An 18,450-nucleotide genomic window follows, 5' to 3' on the forward strand; every position below is an offset into this window, starting at 1 on the left:
CAGTGGTACTTGAAAATACCAAACAAAGATTGATAAATCACCTAAAATTAAATGAATGAAAAATCTTAATGTGGTATTTTGATTATGTGTAGGATTTTAATTGTGGTTCTGGAAGCTGTCCGAAATTAATATCTCTTGTGAGTTTTATCTTCTGTAAGACCAAGTACTTACTGGGGCTACCATTTACTGGATTCTCTTTGGTATTATATAACAATACTTAGTGCTTATTAAAAGGAAAAGTTATAGAGTAAGGTATGTATAGGTTACACGAATTATCAGCCCTCTGTTTTGTATCTACTTCTAGGTTGTGCAACCTTGCACAAACAGTGACAGAACTACTGTGTTACTCAAAACACTGGATTTTACCCACAATAATCTTCAGAAGGTGCTGGTATTCACTAATTCAGTAGATGAAGCAGAAATGGTTCATAAGGTAAGAAAGTATTTAAAATTACATAGGTAAGTGCTTTTTTTTAGTTGTTAAGTATGACAAACTAAAATATCTTTGCTTCTGAGAATAGAGGAGTGTGAATTTGGAATTTAATTATTTCTGCTAAAAATAGCCCCAACCCAGCTCTTCTGCCAACTAGAAGAAAGCCTAGCTGACAGGAATGTCTGGCATAGAATGCATTCATTACTAAATTCTTAACTACATTCTGTCTGTCAGGTTGGAACTTTGAGTTGAATCAAACTGTCTTTTTTCCAGTAAAAGTTCTGTCTCTTAATTCTATTTTTGACTGTTTCCAGGAGTGGTATGGGGGGAGAAAACTTAAGTCACATGTTAAGAAGTTCTGTTATGTTGCTTTCTACTTTGGAGTAGTTGAAATTGTAGATGGCTGTTTCTCTCAGATTTGAAAAAACATTTTCTGTCATCTGATGAAAGTCTAGAATTTAGTTAAGCTTCAAGTCATAGGGCAAGGGGGGAAGATAGTACGCTTAATAGGTATTTTCTTAAACTGCATAAAACTGCTTCAAAATTATCTGCAACAGAACAGTTTCCCACCTGTTTTTCTGGGATTGTAGACTCTGCATTTCAGAGGTGGAGACTAAGAAGGTGTTTTCCTGTAGTAGTTCTTTCTTCAGGTATTTTATCAATGAATATATATAACAACATAGCAATACAAAATTTCTTCTGTACTTTCATTGTCTCTTTGCTCATCCTCCAACAGTGCAAAGTAAAAGGAGTGCAATCTGATTTGACTGGGAACCAAGAGATCAGAAACAGTTCTGTTAAGCCTTGGTAGGGTGATGGGGATGATATTGCGAAAGGAGGCAAGCTATGAGGATATTAGAACTAAAACCTTTAGTGATAGCTTCAGGGATGGGATAGCAAAAAGATGTGTGGCTGGATTGTTCAGATGTCCCAGGAAGAGTTATGTCTGAAATGTGAGAAGAAGCTGGAATAGATCCTGTGATATTTAAAGGATTCTTCTTATGTAAACGTTAGCGTATCTGGAATGTGTAATCTTTGATGATTGTTAATGGAAGCAAATCTGGTTTTGTCTTGTGGCTTTACAACACTGATTCCTTGAATATTTGAGGGTTAATTTCTTCAAGCATATAAAAACAACCCCATCACCACTTCAAGGAAGAGTGTTTATTGATACTAAAGAAGTGTTGAAGCTGTTTGTAGAAATCCTTCTGTATAACAACTTCAAATATCTTAAACAGTCTACAAAACTTTAAGTGCTAACTTAGTTCATTTGATGTGCTGGTTTACCAAATAGCCATGGCTTTTGTAGGGATTAATTTGTGAACCTAGAACTTGACAAATACATAAAGCCTTTTGAGAATACTACATTCATGCAAATTAAGTATGGGTAAATCAATAAGGGGTTTTTAGTGCTTTTTCTGAGAGACTAAAACTTGAGTCTTTATGTTGTTAGATGATAGAATTGACTTAGAGAGGACACCTAATGGTGGTAAAAGGCTCAAATGGAATTTGTACTTTCTTAAAGATCTGTTTAATAGGAACTGTCCATGGGAACCCTGAGTTTTATTAGTTTTCTTTTGTACAGGAAATCAATAAGATTAATCTCCATAATCTCAATTTTCTTTTTTTTCATATAAGCAAAATAAATTTCATTAACTCAAAAAAAAATGTTTTTCCAGTAGCTAAAGTATGCTACATACTAATAAGATATACTGTTTATTAGAGCAGTTGTTGCTATACTGGAAGAATGTATAACTTTTTACTTTATTATCCAGGCACTGAAGAGCAATTCAATATTTTCCTTGAAAATGCATAAAGAGAGTGAGTTTAATTTAAAGTATATCTTAGAGCAGTGGACAAAAAAGTGTAGCTCTGGCACTCGTGTTGTGTTAGGTGAGTATTTTCTTTTTGTCTATTTGTGATTATGTCTTGATGGTGACTCGTTCTACGCTGAATGCTTACACTAGATCATCTCATCACTTCCACAGGGTCAGTTCCCTATGAATTCTTTTTAGTTATCCCTTTACTTACTAGTGCTACAGCTAGTCTTTTTTTCTTTTTTTTTTTTCTTCATTGTTGTTCCAGGGTCCCAGGGTTAACTGCTGTGAGGGAAAGCCTTACTTATTAGAGGGAACATAAAGGGGGGGGATTTTATGCATTAGTTAAAAGAATTAGTAGTACTTCCAGAGAACTTAGGTGATTCCACAATTTTCTCCTACTACAGAAGATATTTTCAGTTGAAATAATCTAGAAACTCCGAAGACTTACTGTAATAATTTATTGTATGTTCTGCAAGAATTTTACTTTTCAAGTTGTTGGCAGTAGCAAAGACTCTTACCCAGTTTCAGACTTATTTTCTTCTGTTTTGTACATCAAAAGCAAGAAGATTGACTTAATTACATCTGCTTTGTGGGTTCATACAAAGGTATTAGCATTCCTGTATTACATGAAGTGTTTTTTATCTTACTCTGGTGAAGTACTTGGCTGTGGGTAATTCTGTTTATTCTGTGGTACTGATGTGAGATACAGAATTATGCTAGATTATTAGAGACTAACATGAAACACTGTTTCTGCCATATGCTTGTGAAGTGTATTGACTGAAGAAACATAATGCCTTATATAAGTGTATTGGGAAAAGACCTTTTTCTTAATTCTTAAGTCAATGGATGGGGAGAGGGAACAGCCATTGCTATGTTGTATACTTCACATGTTTGAAGTATCACCTTGTGTGTGTCAAAGTATTCTCTTATGTGTGTATATGTGCTTAGTTTTAACAGATGATTGCCTGCAGTCTCTGGGAATTACAGATGCAACTTGCGTGATACATTTCAGTTTTCCTTCTCCAAGAATTTTTGGTCAGCGTCTACACAGCATGTCTGACAATTTCTGTAAAGTCATAAAGGTTTGAGTAAATCTTTAATGGGTTACAACTGCATTTTATTAAGTGGTGGATACATAAAAGCTTTTAAAAAATACAATTTTTTTTCTTTAGGATTCTTCTGTAGATCAGGAATATACAAAGGCAAGGTCAGTTATTCTGCTAACAGAAAACTGTGCATGTCATGCACTTGGGATCCTGCGCTATTTGCAGCATGCAGAAGCTGAATTTCCACCAGAACTGTATGATTTTAGTGCCAAGATGCTAGAAGCTGAAGAAGATAAGAAATTTTCACGGCCACTGTGTACCCATCTTAAAACATTTGGGATTTGCAAGTAAGGAAATATCAAGTTTTCTTGATGCCCATACTGACTCAGGAGGGCATTGTATGCCTTGAATTAATGACTGCTTCTATCTCGTTGATGAATTATCCTGTTGGATACTTTTATTCAAACCAGGTTTTGCTCATGACTTTTTTTTCTGTTCACTGTTGGCATCTGTTTTGCTCTTCTTAGGTGCTTTTATGAAAACAAAAATATTAATGTTGTTAGGGAGACCAATCATACGTAGTCTGACTTAGTAGCATAATTATAACTCCTGCCTACATGTACTTGAGGGAACTTTAAGCCATTGTTTTGATTAGTATTCTAACCATAATTGCACAAGGATTGTGCTTTACTTTCTCCCCTGTTGCCTCCTGTCCCTCCAGAGTAGGTAAGTAGATTATGACTTCGTCTGGGTTGTGTGCAACTGGATTGATTGGTTTCCTCCTTCAGGTACTACTTATAAAGTGTTCTCGGGCTACACTAGAAGTGTAGATAACTGTGGTTGCAAGTAACAAAAAATTCAGTGTTAGTGTTTGTTTTACTCTGAAACAAGTTTTCTGGTGGTTTTTTGTTTTGTTGTACAAACTTTTCCACCAAGAGCTTTTTGACCATTTCTAACCTGCAGAGTCATTGGTGCTATTTGAGACAAATTGAATATTGAGGATTGATGAAATGTTAGTGTTTAAAGCTGTTGTAAGTCACATCAAAATAATTTACAGCTGAAAACAAAGGGCTTTTTTCTAAAACCTTTTTCTTAATATGTAGGAATAGAACAGTGTGTCCAGATCGTCATCAAATTAATTTACAAACAGATGTGCCCCAGAATATACCAGATAGAATTACACAAATGCCTGGATGTGTGACAGTAAGTTGTTACTATTTACCTTGGTTTTGGGTACCAAGAACACAGGTCTTAAATAGCTACTTAACATATTACTTATTTTTTTGTATTACATTAATATTACTGTAGTATATAGACTATACCTCTTGGATATTTGTTATTTTTTTAGCTTTTTCCTCTCCCTTGCATAAATAAGTGTGCCAGATTTTCCATTAATCCTTAGCTTGAATTGAAATTAGTTTGCAGGTGATTGAGCTGACCTCAACAACATCTTCTGTATTGAAGATTCACATTCTGTGGGAAGAGGGTTTGTTCTATTTATTCCTTCCCTCTATAAATTGAGACCATATACTGAAATTTAAAAAGTTAAAGTTCCTATAAACTTAAATTATATTTATTGTAGAGGAAACACAAATTAATCTTTTGGAGTGAAGAGAAGTTGAGGATGATGCATGTTTTGTTGGAAGTGAGGATTTTTTTCCTTAACTGACACATTTGTGCAAACTTGCTGAAAAATGAAAGTATTCTGGCCTTGACATTTGAAACTAGTATTTTCATTTGCTGTATCCATGTATCTGAAATGCTTTTTGAAAACCATTTTGATAGTGTGCTGTTCTAATGGGACTTAATAGCTTCACAGTCATGAAACCTTCATGGTTATTGAGTTGACTTTGCTGTGGTGGTTCTTACGTCCCAGTAAAAGTTTCTATCTCCAGCTCCCCTCACCTGGCTTTTCAGTCCCTTCTATACTGCAGTGTCCTCCCGTACAGCGATGTTGTACAGTCTCTCTCATCTCCTTGTGGCACGATGATTGCCGAGGGCAAGCGTGTAGACATTGGTGCTTCCTTCCAAAGTTAGCACTTGGGTCTTAGAAGTGCTAGGTGCTTTCTGTTTAGATGAGCTGCTTCCACCTTCTTCCTGCCCTGTCTTTTCTAGAATTCAGGTGCCTTCAGGTCAGTTAATGGATGTTATCCATTCCCAAAAGTCATAGGTTATTAGAATAGAAAAAAAGAACAACTGAGTGGATTCCTTGGTGTCGCTCTGTTTCTGCCTAATAAATGAGCTTTTGTTGGTAGTTACGAGTTCAAACCCTTTGATGACCTATATGTATCCAGTTTTAGTGCCAGATGAATTTGCCAGATTTAGTGGACAGATTTCATTACACTCCTGTTAGAAACTTGCACTTAACTTGTGAGGCACTCGAGACTGTAGTTGTGGCCTCTTCCATTTCCACATCTACTCCTACTGACTGCAGAGCCTGGTTGTCTGTCTTACAAATCAGTTATCACTTCAAGTATTCACTTTCTTTTTTTGTATGGGTTATATGTTTCCGTCCTTAAAGAACTTCAAGTCGCATTGTGCTTTTTTAGGATCTTTACGAAGTGGAAATTACTTTCTGGTCTTCTCACTGTCCTGTCTGGGCTTATACATGCAGCTGTATCTCAGTACTTCTGCCTGACATGACCCTTTGGACGGAATGCACCCACCATTTTATACACCGGTGTTGATAGTATATTTATAATTTCTCATTTAAGTAATTTTAGTGCAAAAAGAGTTAAGGCTTCATGCTTCCCCAGTGAGTTCTTCTAAACTCACTGTAAGGTTGGAGAACACTTAGAATTAAGCTTGAACGGTGTGCAATGCTGTAGTGGTTAGTAGCTTGGCAGGTCCATAGTATAGTTCACTGGTGCTCATTTCAGTGGAATACCACCAACTGAGACCTAACAGTTCTTGCTCTATAAATTTCTGTCCACGGTAGACTGGACTATGAGCAATTAGTATTATTCATAATCTTACGAATAGCATAATAGTAACTCATAATAGTCTGAAATGTGTGTATGTAGCAGCATCTCTGTCACCTCTTTGGGCTGGAAAGAGGTACGTGATCTTGAATATGAAAACTTAAATTTCATTAATTTAAGAAATCACCCAGTCTTCCTTTTTTCTAATGTATTTTATACTTTCAGATACTGCCTCTCTACATTGTAAATGCAACAAACTACTTTGGTCGAATAGTAGATAAACAAAAGGACCAATATACAATTCTTGCTGAAGAAATTAATGAGTATTTTAAGAAACCTAGTAATAAAATTTCTGTTAAAAATGTGGAGAAGCTAGCGTTTTATGGATTATGTGAGAAAACACTTTTCCACAGGTAAAAATGTTGATTTTTTTTTTAAAAAAATTATTCATGTGCACTTCTTTATAGAAAGTAATTTTAAATTTTTATTGTTTACTTAAAAAAGTCAACCCACCCCCAAAACCAGAAAAAAAATCACTGCTATTCAAATCATTCTTTAAAAAGCTATCTCATATTCTTTTAGTTACGAAATGGAAAACAGAATAACTACCCATATGTATGCATAGTTAGATATTTTACTATGAAAATATCATTTTCTTAAACAAGAGTAGATTAAAAAGTTTTTTACAATTAATTATATGAACAATAATTCTGTGTTTCCTCTCCTACTGTATGAAGGGTTCAGGTGGTCGAGATTTCCCCAAAAGAGGAGGGTAATTTCTTTAATGTCAAAATTAAATACATAGATGAAGGCAGAACAAGTCAAGTTCAGAGCTATCAACTGCTTCACTTACCTGCAAAGTTTCAGAGTCTGCCACCTCAGGCTGTGGAATTCATAGTTTGTAGAGTGAAACCCATTGATAATGAAATTGAATGGAACCCAAAGGTAATATTTATCAAGTTTTTCATGGTATTTCCTTAGAAGTTCTTCAATTTCTCTGTGTGTTATTTTCTAAAAGAAAAGTTATGAACTTCAAATTTAGTTACCAAGTTTCATTGCCTATTAGTATTACCAATAAATATCTGCTATTGGGACAGAGTCCGAGAAGTCTGTTTTCATGTTTGTTTTCCTACAAAATAAGAAAGTGAAATTTACAAGACTTTCTTCTCTATGGTTCAGATGCTTCTTCCAGAACAAGTTATTGCTGCCTTTCAATCTGTGGCGAGTAACAGGGGAAGGGTAGCCTCAGTAAATTGACCTGTGTTTGGGTATTCTTCCATTAAGGAAGCTGCTTCCTTAAAGGCTAGTACTATTTTAACCTACAATAAAGTTGGAGTGTTTCACTAGTTTATTCAAAACTCTTATTATTTATTTATTAAGGTCTGAAGATTGTTTCATTATAATTAAAATAACTGTAAAGCTATGTTGGTATACATTTCAAGTGCAGTGAAAATTTGTTTTTCCCAGGTAACTCATTATATTAATCACAAAATTAAAGGAAAACTACATGAAGCAAAAATAGTACATACCTTGGGAAATACAGCTTGGGTTGATCCAATGGTAGGTATAAAATTGTAGCATTACAAAATATTTGTATCTTAAACTCCTTTGTAACAAGAACACCCATTCGTCTTTTTCCTTCTGTCTGTTCCTATTTTAATTCTATTCTACATGGTATTCACATAATACTGTCCTGGGGAGCTGACTCGTGCCCCTGCTTGAGCCAGGGGAATTGAGTGAGATGACTTCCAGAGGTCCCTTCCAACCTCAACCATTCTGTGATAAATATGTATGGTTGCATATAGATGGAATACATGACTGAGTAAACTTGAACTTTAAATCTGGAGAGCTGAATATGCACCGGTAACAGAGCACCTAATTAATTATAAATGTCATCTAGACTATTCCACAAAGTTAACAACAAAAGAATATTTTGGAAGTACTAGTTTTTAGGGGTTTGTCTTGTAAAATCAGTTCTGTAGTTCATCACACATTCCTCTGAAAGAATAAAACTTTGATCCTCCAAGATGGTTTGGTGATATCTAAGACCTCTTATACTAGACTCAATTTATTCTGTTTATATTTCTAAGTCTTTACCATCTTTTATGGTTCTTGTACTATTTTAGAGTTAATTTTATTCTATATTTTTCTGCAAATTTAAAAAACACTTTTAAGCTTTTTTGCTTATTTTTCTTGATGAAAATAGAAAGAATGGATGTTCTTGGATATTTTTACAATTTTACTATACTAACATCTAGAAGACTTCTTTGTCTTGCAGAGTGTTAATGCATAGTATTGTGAGTTTCTTCATAAACTGAATTTCTTTGTCAGCATTCAAAAGAGGACCCATAACCATTAACTGGATATAAAGGCTGTGATTCTGGCTTTTCAGATTTATTTTTTTTTTTTTTTTTACGTCTTCTCATTGCAGTAATTTCAGGCTTCTGATGAACATGCTTTAATTATTGGTTCTCTGAGTTGACTTTTTAGGGTTTCCTGAAATGAAAATGGTACGGTCAGTGCCATGTTTGTATTGTTTTTCTGCCAGTTCCCTAGGCTGTGAGAAAGGCAGTACTGGCCTGGACCAATTATTCCTGTTGGTAGTGCTGACGGGGAGGTGGTAACTAGGGAAAAGTTAGAGAGTATGTCATCCATATGATGATATTTCCTCTGACTATTCTCCTATTCTCCCAAAACTTTGCAGGTAGGAGAGTGCCTTAGGGCTGTGTTTTACTTGAAAGTTTGGTTTGTGGGTTTTTTGGGGTTTTTTTTTTTTTTGAAAGGCAGGAATCTATTCTGACACTTACATCAAAGGACAAAGATCAAATGCTTTTTAAGCCTTTACTAATGGCATGAACAAGCTAGTTGCATTTTTATGATGTCTGTTAAGAAATAACTTCATCTTATGAGTAAGGAGTTCTGTGAAGAATTGTTATCAAAGGGATTTTTTTTTATGTCTGGGCAAGTTCATCAGAAGGGCCTCCCTACATCTAAGGATTGTGATGTGCTTCTTGTGGCTGGTTGGTCCTGCTAAAAAGTACAGTAAGTTATTCCTGTGTGTTGGAATGGATCATGCAGTGTTTTCCATCTGACCAAAAAATAAAGTGGAAGGAGAAAATTATCTGGAATTAATTCTCTTTAGTAGTTTCTTTTCCCATATGGTGTATCTCAGCCTCTCTCTGATTTCTAAGCTTTTGCTTTTGTTTAACATTTTTCTTACCATGCTCCCCTCCCCAACAGTTTTATTGTTATTTGGGTCTAGAAGTTACTCTGTGTGGTGTATATTTTGTCTGTAACTTGTGTAATCAGAGCTAGGATTACTTCATTGCTATTTTGTAGCTAGTTCCATCTAACAGAACCTAGTTACTTAAGCCATTATCACAGTGAAAAAGGTGGTGATACTTTGAAAACAATTAAATGTGCGTATGCTCCTGTTTGAAAACCAGAGCAAACGAATTGCTTTACAGGTATAAATGGGGGTATATTTAAAGTTTTACTTAAAGAACAGCTTGGAGTTGGAGAGTGATCATTTATGAACTGTGGTTTCCATTTAGTATGTTCTGTAATTCAAGGTCCGGGTTACCAGGCTTCCAGATTTGAAGATGTCTGTCAATGAATACAACGTGCGATCTGAGATTTTGTCTATGGGTCTGGGAACTGACAATCCAGAACATCTAATACAACTTCAGAAGTTGTGCGGACGCATGAAGGTATTGGATCATGCAAAGAACTTGGAGCCTTTGTAAGTGTTTACAAATTTTTTTTCGCATGTACTTTACTAGGGAAAAAAATCTATTATTTTAACTGGATAAACTCATAACTATAATCATAACTCATGATTAATATTACTGAATGTGACTTACGTTTAAACACGGAGACAATAGTGTTTGTGATATGTCTGCTTTCCTTTAACTGTTCTTTAGCCACATAATCATCATAGAAAGAGAAATACCAATTCTAGAAAATGTTAGAGTAGTATTTGCAGATAGTCAAGTTTATCATAAAAATATGGAGTCTGAATTCAAGTTCTGTTATCTTTTATTGTGATCAGTGGCTTTTTTGAAGAGTACAGTAGAGCATATTGTTGGTGTTTGTACAACTGCAGAGTTCAACCTGGAAAACAAACAGTTTACTTTAAAAGGATTAGGGCTGTATATTTAATGAGTATGGCTACATGATGGTTTTGGCAGTAACAGCACTGTACGTTTGTTTTGTTTTTTCTTCTTGATGTGTAAACTTTTAGAACTGAGTAAATAGTGTATGTGGTGGAAGGGCACACCTCACTGTGGTCTGCACCGGATCCTAGGACCCTTGATTTAAAATGCTTGTGAGCAAGACATCTGTAGCTCTTTTCTGGCCTCTCTGTGGCATCTTGTTCAGGAATTTCTTCAGCCACTTATTCTTCAGTTTGGAAAGCCATTATTGAAAATATAATTTAAATGCATTTGTCTAACCAACCAAGTTTTTTTAAATATTTACAAGGAAGAGAGAAATCTCAAATATATTCTTTCAGAGAGTAAATACTGCTTCATAAAAAAAAGGTCCCTGGAATACCAGCAGGGGCACTATATGTGCTGTCTCAGGGTTGGGCAAGTTAATTAAGGCTATTGTTTCTGTGGCTTAGCCAGTCAACAAGATGAGGAAGGCCTAACCCCCTTCATATTCCATTTCCATCTTAGGTTGAGGTTCCTGCACTTCTATCTAGAACTGTACCGGAGTTTAATCTTAACTAAGGGATTTGGCTTTTCCCGTATTTTGTTCAGTCTTAAAAGTCTTTGAGACTGACATTTGCACTGTTGATGCTTGGAAGGATTTTTTTCAGATTTTATTCCTCACAAAGGACTCTTGGGCTCTGAGGTTTCTGCTACCTTGAGCAGAACCTTTTTGAATTTATTTCTTGTTCCATGCTGTTACTGAACCAGGGAGGTTGGTATCTTCCTAATGGTCACCAGAACATGTAATACTAGAGACCAGACAACTTTATTGTGGTGCTATGTGCAACTGTTCCATCTCAAATATCTGCAACTGCTTGGACTACTTTTTGCAGACTCACTAAGCCTGATACTACTGTTGAAACTTTCAGAACTTACTGCAGGCTTCTTTTTTTTTTTTTAAGTAAGGTACTAGTTAAATAAAGGGGACCCAAAGAGCTCCTGTAAGGTGAAGTTGACTCAGTAACTTAGTTTATGGTTTTTTTGCAGGAATATCATCTCTCTGCTGCAGAATATGCAGTTACATGTTGGTTGTGTTGATTTCAGGTGCTTCATTGCAGACTTTGCATACAAAGCTTTTGTCTAACTTCATGCTCTATTTGCCCAGTTTTCAGCCCCCTACCTTTCAAGTCTTTCTTCAGCTTGCGAGGCACCTCCTTGCTGGGGGGCTGTTCTTAGGGTTTCTGTGTGGCATGTGACTAATTAAACAGTTTTGTAGAACCTTGGTTGCTTTACGGTAAGATTAGATTCTCTCAGACTTTGGCTTTCCAAAGCTATTCAGTAAATCATAGGAGACTTGATTTTTTTTTTTTTTTTAAGTTTGATTCCTTCAAGTACACTAACTCGGAAACAGTTTCGAAAAAGTACTCTAAGTTGAACTTGCTGTGCTCTACTTTACTTAGCCTCAAAGATTTGTTTCGTTGGAGTTATTTGGAAGAGGTGATAGGCATTTTTAAAGGTGGAAGTGGTTAAAGGTATCTCATCTATGATTAAAATTACTTTAATCCCTTGGGACATAGATTAGTAAGATTTAGGTAAGCTGTGTCAGTTCTGAATAAAGATGGCTGCATAGGTATTAGTACTAAATATTCAATATGAGTTAATTTAAAATTAGTGTTTGTTTATGCAGCCTGAAACATGGAAGAAGGTATTTTTCATTTGGACAGATGAGTCAGTGTTTCAAAAATTATGCAACACTGAGTTCTTCTCAGTAATATTTTGACAGAGACTTCCTAGGCTGTTGCAGAACAGTGTGTCGTGGTGCGTATCTCTAAGCTCTCTGTTGCAGTGTTTCCGGAGTCTTGAGTCCAGATGGTGAAGCCCTTAGCTATACAGCTGGAAAGCCAGATGTCTGTTACTAATAAGTGAAGAACTTTGAGTATTCTGAAATTCTTACTTTTTCCAAGTCAGAATGAAATATGACCAAAAAGACCTCAAACCTACTGGAATTCTTTGTGAAAGAGAATAATTTTCCTATGTAGGTTTATCACACACAGTAAGGCCAGTAGCTTTTTATGATTCAAAGGAAATGCTGGTACCATCAGAATTTTAAATGTTCTCCTACCAAAACAAGGACACTTGGATTTCTGTATAAATGCTTCTTACTGAGTTACTGAAGTTCAGCAACCCTGTTATGAGATTTACAATTTGCTGAAGTGCATTTTATTGTATTTTTTGCATATATTAGAATGAAAAACTTAAGGATTTCCAATTATGGTGATTAAACATCTTTAAACCCTTTCTTTAAACCCTTTCTTTTAAAAATGTCTTTTTCTGTGTTCAGAAGCGTAGAGGAAGATACAGCTGGTCCAGAGAATGTGTCCATTCCACAGAATAAGTCAATACAAGAAAATGCTACTGAAACCTCTGATTCTTCTAAAATTACTTCTAAGAATCATGCACGTGGTAAATCTTTTCTTAATTTCCAAAAATACTTAAGCACCTAGCTTTAATTAAAGTTTAAATGTCACACTAAAAGTCATTTTACTAAATGCGGACTTCTCTAAGTATACAGAATAGCACCATATATCTAATGTCTACGATAAGCCACAAATACCTTATAATTAGCAGCCTGGAGATGCTGTGAGAGTAAGCCATATGAATATAGCTGTATTACTATTTGGAAAATATTCTGTCCTTGAGAGACTCAGAATTGTTTGGCTCTGAATGGAACGCATGAGCAGGAAATCTCTCCTGTAGAGAGGATGAATATTTTGCTGTCAAAGGCCATAGGGTTTAAGGAAGCTTGAAATCTGTTGAAATAGGAGGTGAATAACAGCATTGTCCTCTGGGAGGTTGGCTTTTTTTTTTTTTTTTCAAGATTCAAGGTGTATAAAAGGGCACTTTTTCCTTTTTATTCTAATGCTCAAGGATGTGGTATTCAGTCAGTAGAGGCTTAAAAGCTCATGGCTTTATCAGATAATAGAAGGGGGACAAAGGATGATCTGGCAGCAGTTGGCATGCAAGTTTGGAGCAATGAAAGCTGAGTAAAAAGTTGCAGCAGCCGGAAATCAAATGAGATTCTGGAGTGCTTATCACAGAAGGCTTTTTTCCTATTGAAGTAGAGTGACTGTAATGCCACATTTCAAGCTGTGATGGTAACATCAGTATTGGTTGTTTCATCCCTGAAACTTAGTCAAATAGCATGTTTCAGGTTTCAAATAAATAATGTCTTGAAACTGGAAAAGCCTTTACCTGACCTGGAAAACTCCATTTTCGGTGGTGGTTTTTTGTTGGTTTTTTTTTAATTTTCTTAGACAAAGCTTCTCTTTAGCTAAAAATTTCAGTTAAATTATTACGGTTTTTTTAATTTTCTTAGACAAACTATAATACTCTCTTTAGCTAAAAATTTCAGTTAAATTATTACCTTCATGGAGTCTTTCCAAATAGGAAATACTCAATATAAATGCCAAATACAGTCTTGCTGTAGCAATTTGATTGCTAGCAAGTTACTTTTATGATAGTATTCGGGTATTCCGGAAGTATCTGGTTCCTATAGTATAGGTAAGTATAAACTGTTTTTCTGGATTTCTTATTTTTAGATGGTGTAGCTCAAGCTAAGGAAGCAGAAGACTCTACCCTGCATCAGCATAAATGGTACAAAAATTCAGAATGATTTGTTCCTATGCTTGCTTTTGTTATGTGAACTGCCAAACAGGACAATCATCCTTACTGAGATTGTTTTGTGAGTAAATAGGGTATAATACAGGTAGAAGTATTCTGTTACATCACTGTTGAGCTTGAGGTTACTGTTGCTGTTAGATATACATGTATATACACACATCATCTTGTGAATCCCTTGAGTAACTTAGATGGATCTTTTGCTCACTCCTGAAAGCTAACTTTATCTGTTGAAATTACATAATCGTTGATTAGAAACCATAGTACTAGGAAGTGAATGAAAGCAAACACTTTCTCAGCTCAGTCCACAGGTATAAAATACCAGCTCTGACTCGCGCTTGCCTGGATTATGTTTTAACCAAAGATGGTCCTATTTGAGGTCTAAATTGTAATCCTACCCTTCTGTCTGTGTATTGGTATTTAATGACATTAATCAGTTTTGTGTCTCTCCCCTTAATGTGAGTCTGTTCTTGGGGGCGGGGGAAGGGGGATTATTTTGAGAATGTGTCCACAGCACAAAATTATGGCCTTTTTCTTTTTTCTTTCATTTCTTTCTTTTTATTTTTTTCTTGTTGTTTGAAAGTGTATCTGTTATCCATACTCTTTTGTGGATAGGACAATTTCTGTTGATAAATAATTTGACAAGCATGCAGTAGAAATGAATGCTAGGTTTGTTTGTGATTGAGTATGCCGAGGGACACCTTAGGTGTGGTTTGTGGGGAAAGTCAGCAGATAGTGGATCCTGAGAAGTTTTTAAATTTCTTGCACGCTCTGGGACTAGGTGGGGCTTTCCTTTTGGTGGCTTACTCTTTTTCTTCTACTTATTAATGCTAATTATGGGTGACTAACATTTTTCTTGTGCAAATACCAGAAGTATTTTGTATTCTAGCCTATTGGAAAAGTTGTTGGTAGGGTGATTAAGTAGACATGTATCTCCTCCTGTAGCTTCGCTAGCACAAGCTTAAGATCTTTGTAATATATGTGATAAGTTGAGGTATGGCTCAGCAGTTAAATTAATGAGAGTTTGGATATGACTGAGGGTATGACAAAGGAAGTAACCTGAATGAACAGATATTGTAGTCTGCTAACAGGATTTATCTTTCGCTGGTTAAAACTTTTCAGCACTTGGGGGCAGTTTGAGGCATAACATCTGTAGAATAAACGGTTGAAAACCTTGATGAGAAACGTGTATTTGTGTCTGTGATCAGTTGAGAAGTTTACTTTGTCTTTCAGAGGTTGGTCTTGCTAGTTACCTTTTTCTTTGTCAAGATTAGACTATGGTAGCATCCTTAAATGAGGCAGTAAGTTTGATTCCTTTGCATATCAGAGTTAATGGAGTGTGTCTCCCTGCTTGAACTAGTAGATGTTCTCCTCCAAAGACTGAGATGGGAGTACTTTTGTAGCAAGCTTGGCTGACATCCTATCACATGCTTTCCTGACACTGCTATTCTGTGTCAAATTATTACAGTTGAGTACACTTACAGATGCTGAAACTCATCTGGTTGGTTGTAACCTAATGGGGAAAATTCTGGCTTTACGTGAGACAGCTTGCCTAAAATTTGGTTGTTTTCTATTTTGGAAAAAATCCAATTAAACTTTCTTTATTTTAGCTTTTATCCAGAAATAAAATGGTTTCAAAACGAAGAGACTGTTACAGTGAAGGTAAAAATAGAAAGTGTAGCTGACTGTAAATGTGAGTTTGCTAAAAAGAAGGTGGTTTTCAGGTAGGTTTAAGAAATTTAAATATAATAAACACAACATTTGACTGTCAGCTTGCATTTAATGTTTAACTTCTTTATAATGTAGTGCTTGTTCAGGAGACAAACTTTATTTGGCTGACATGGAGCTGCATCAATATATACTTGCAGAGAAGTCTACGTGTGTGATTAAGGATAAAGAGGCTATTATTGTTCTTGCAAAAGAGAAGAAAGGAGTATGGTGCAAATTACTGAAGAACAAGGTGAAGTGGAAATTGAAAATTATTAAATGTTCTGAACATATTCACTGTGCATCAGTGCAGATATTTCAAACAATGTTTTTGTCAACAGAATCCTCACGTGTCTTTTGATTTTGAACATTGGGAAGATTTTGAAGATAAAAGCCCTTTTCCAGTTGGTAAGGAATGAACAAGCTGGTACTTATAATGCATAAAATGACTGGCATCCTCACTTTTTATAGGTTTTATCTGAAATACTCATTTATTTCAGGTTTGTCATTCTTAGCTGGCTTGCTCAAATTCTCTGAAAACACATGAGAGGACCTCTACTAGCAAACTATGGGCAGCAGGGTATTTTTCTGCTGGAATATCACAAAGAGCAGTTTGAAGTAGTTTTTAGTGGTTTGGTCTAGTTTGTAGTCTAAAATGTGGGGGTTTTGTTGGTTTTGGTTTTTAATACTACTACATATTTGTTCTGAAGTTCTTGGTTTTTTTCTTGCTTTACAAATGTTACACTTATTAATTACTTCTAGGTACTAAAAAACTGCATTGCACTGCTGCAGTAAGTGAAGAACTGGTTGACTCCTCAGAAGACAGTGGAACAGAAAGCGATGAGTAATTTGGAGACAGATCTTTCTTCTGATAAGAATTATTCTTCAGAATAATGTCCCTTGCATGATTATTTCCCCTAAAATTAATAATACTAAACATACATGTTGCAGAACTGTCCTTAATTTTAGGAGGAAAAGAAGTGAACAAAGCCCTTTGGGTGCTGGGAGTCTGAAGAAATACTCCATAGAAGACCATTATGTGTGTTTTCCAGTGCCTTCACTTTTAAATTGTTGGCTTTAATGGTGATGTGCACATACATAAGTGTGCCGTCGAAACAGTAAAATCTAAAGATTAAGCTTGGGTTGTAAAGCAGTTGAGTTTATTAGTAACTACAGAGCTTCTAGTTTACTTACCTGAGTGAATTTGCTGTTAGCAATAGTTAGTAATTTTTGAAGTTTCACAAATGCAGATGATCTGTCAGTTGTTCCTACCATATCCCTCATTTTTGTACAGTATCAGTTTGTTGTCAGTTCTGCATCGAGAAATGATACTTCAACTCCAATGGCAATTTTTATTACTTGATTGGAAATATGTTGACTTGGTGTGAAATATTGTATGGTACAGCTCACTGTAGTAACTAACTGTTGTACAGCTTTTGCGGCACAAGTGCTGTGATAGATTCAGTATTTGTTTTCAGTTTGACACTTTTCATGAATGCTCTTATTCATTCCCTCTCATTTATCTAAACCTCTCTTCTTTGCAAATTAATAATAAAATCTTGTCTGTTTAGCTCTAATGCTTTGCCTTTTAATATACTATCTTTCAGTAAATATTTTTTCACTGTTAAATTTTTGCCCATCCAGAACATCTTGCAGTGAAGTAATAATGTAAAAGAGTAAAAGATACCTATACCAGATTCATTTATTATAAATCTCTTTGCATCTGTAGATGTTAAAGCACACTAGCTTCCCCAACATAGCTATATGGTGATTTAGAATAGAGACTTAACTTCACAGATTTATTTTAAGAAGCCTAAAATTTTGTATTCTTGACTAGGAAGAATATACTTGCTTCTTGAGGATTGTTCTTTCTAGAAACATTGGGATGTCTTTACTTCAAGAAGGGGAGAAGGACTGTATTAATATGTTTACACTGACAGCTACAGTTTTTCTAATACTAGCATATAACAAAAGCTGCTGCTTTCTGAATATTTAAGAATATTGATGACGCCAGTGGAAAACTGCCATGTGACAGAAACAGTTGTAATTGTTAATATATGGTTAAAAAAATTAGTGCTGTTGGGAACTTGACTAAACTGAGCTTAATTATAACCTTCACCTGAGTACCAGTACTTGCAAAGCTGTAATTGTTGTAAAGTACTTAAGGAAATAACTAATGTAACTAGTTTTGGTCTTGCTCTGCATTGTGATGCAAACAGAAGACTGTCAAATCACCTAATTGAAAAAAGGGAGATGGGGTGGGGTGTCTTCCTTCATGTCTTTTGTTCTTTGACTTGTCTGATACCTAAATATAATGTAAGGTGATTTTTCTGCTAGTAGATAAATTAGTGGGTTATTTAATATGCATAAATATCTGTGATTCTTGTCTGAAAAGTAAGACACCTTATGATGTAGAAGCAAAAGCTGGTTTTAGCCATATATTCTTAGCAGCTGCCAAGAGCCAATTTATAAAGAACAGTGTAAAAAATGTAGTGGTACATTCCAAGAATATTCTCTTGGTCTCAAGCAATTTTTGATGAGGGTCTTCATGAGAAAGAGGTTTTCTGTGGAGTTCTTACTTGTATTAGTTCAGTTGCATTTTGGAACCTACATCAGCTTCTGACATTTCTCTTGCACTAAGGAAGTCAGTAGTCAATCAACATAATATGTGAAGAAAGATTCCCTACCCCC

At 35.3% G+C, this 18,450-nt stretch overlaps 1 protein-coding gene across 1 annotated transcript in view; it reads left to right on the forward strand.

The window, feature by feature from the left end:
• The window catches only part of TDRD12 (tudor domain containing 12), a 34,537-nt gene extending 17,930 nt beyond the window's left edge, over positions 1–16,607 (forward strand). The window contains exons 14-28 of the mRNA XM_009638041.1: positions 305–433; positions 2,209–2,326; positions 3,202–3,335; positions 3,426–3,646; positions 4,403–4,502; positions 6,446–6,633; positions 6,958–7,165; positions 7,688–7,780; positions 9,793–9,962; positions 12,716–12,837; positions 13,974–14,028; positions 15,663–15,776; positions 15,859–16,012; positions 16,101–16,167; positions 16,522–16,607. Coding sequence (XP_009636336.1) covers positions 305–433; positions 2,209–2,326; positions 3,202–3,335; positions 3,426–3,646; positions 4,403–4,502; positions 6,446–6,633; positions 6,958–7,165; positions 7,688–7,780; positions 9,793–9,962; positions 12,716–12,837; positions 13,974–14,028; positions 15,663–15,776; positions 15,859–16,012; positions 16,101–16,167; positions 16,522–16,607 — 1,959 coding nt within the window. The remainder of the gene's footprint in view (positions 1–304; positions 434–2,208; positions 2,327–3,201; positions 3,336–3,425; positions 3,647–4,402; positions 4,503–6,445; positions 6,634–6,957; positions 7,166–7,687; positions 7,781–9,792; positions 9,963–12,715; positions 12,838–13,973; positions 14,029–15,662; positions 15,777–15,858; positions 16,013–16,100; positions 16,168–16,521) is intronic.
• Positions 16,608–18,450: the final 1,843 nt, after the last annotated feature.

The sequence above is a fragment of the Egretta garzetta genome, unplaced genomic scaffold (assembly GCF_000687185.1).
Source record: "Egretta garzetta isolate BGI_Z169 unplaced genomic scaffold, ASM68718v1 scaffold354, whole genome shotgun sequence".
In the NCBI taxonomy this organism is placed as follows: Eukaryota; Metazoa; Chordata; class Aves; order Pelecaniformes; family Ardeidae; genus Egretta; species Egretta garzetta.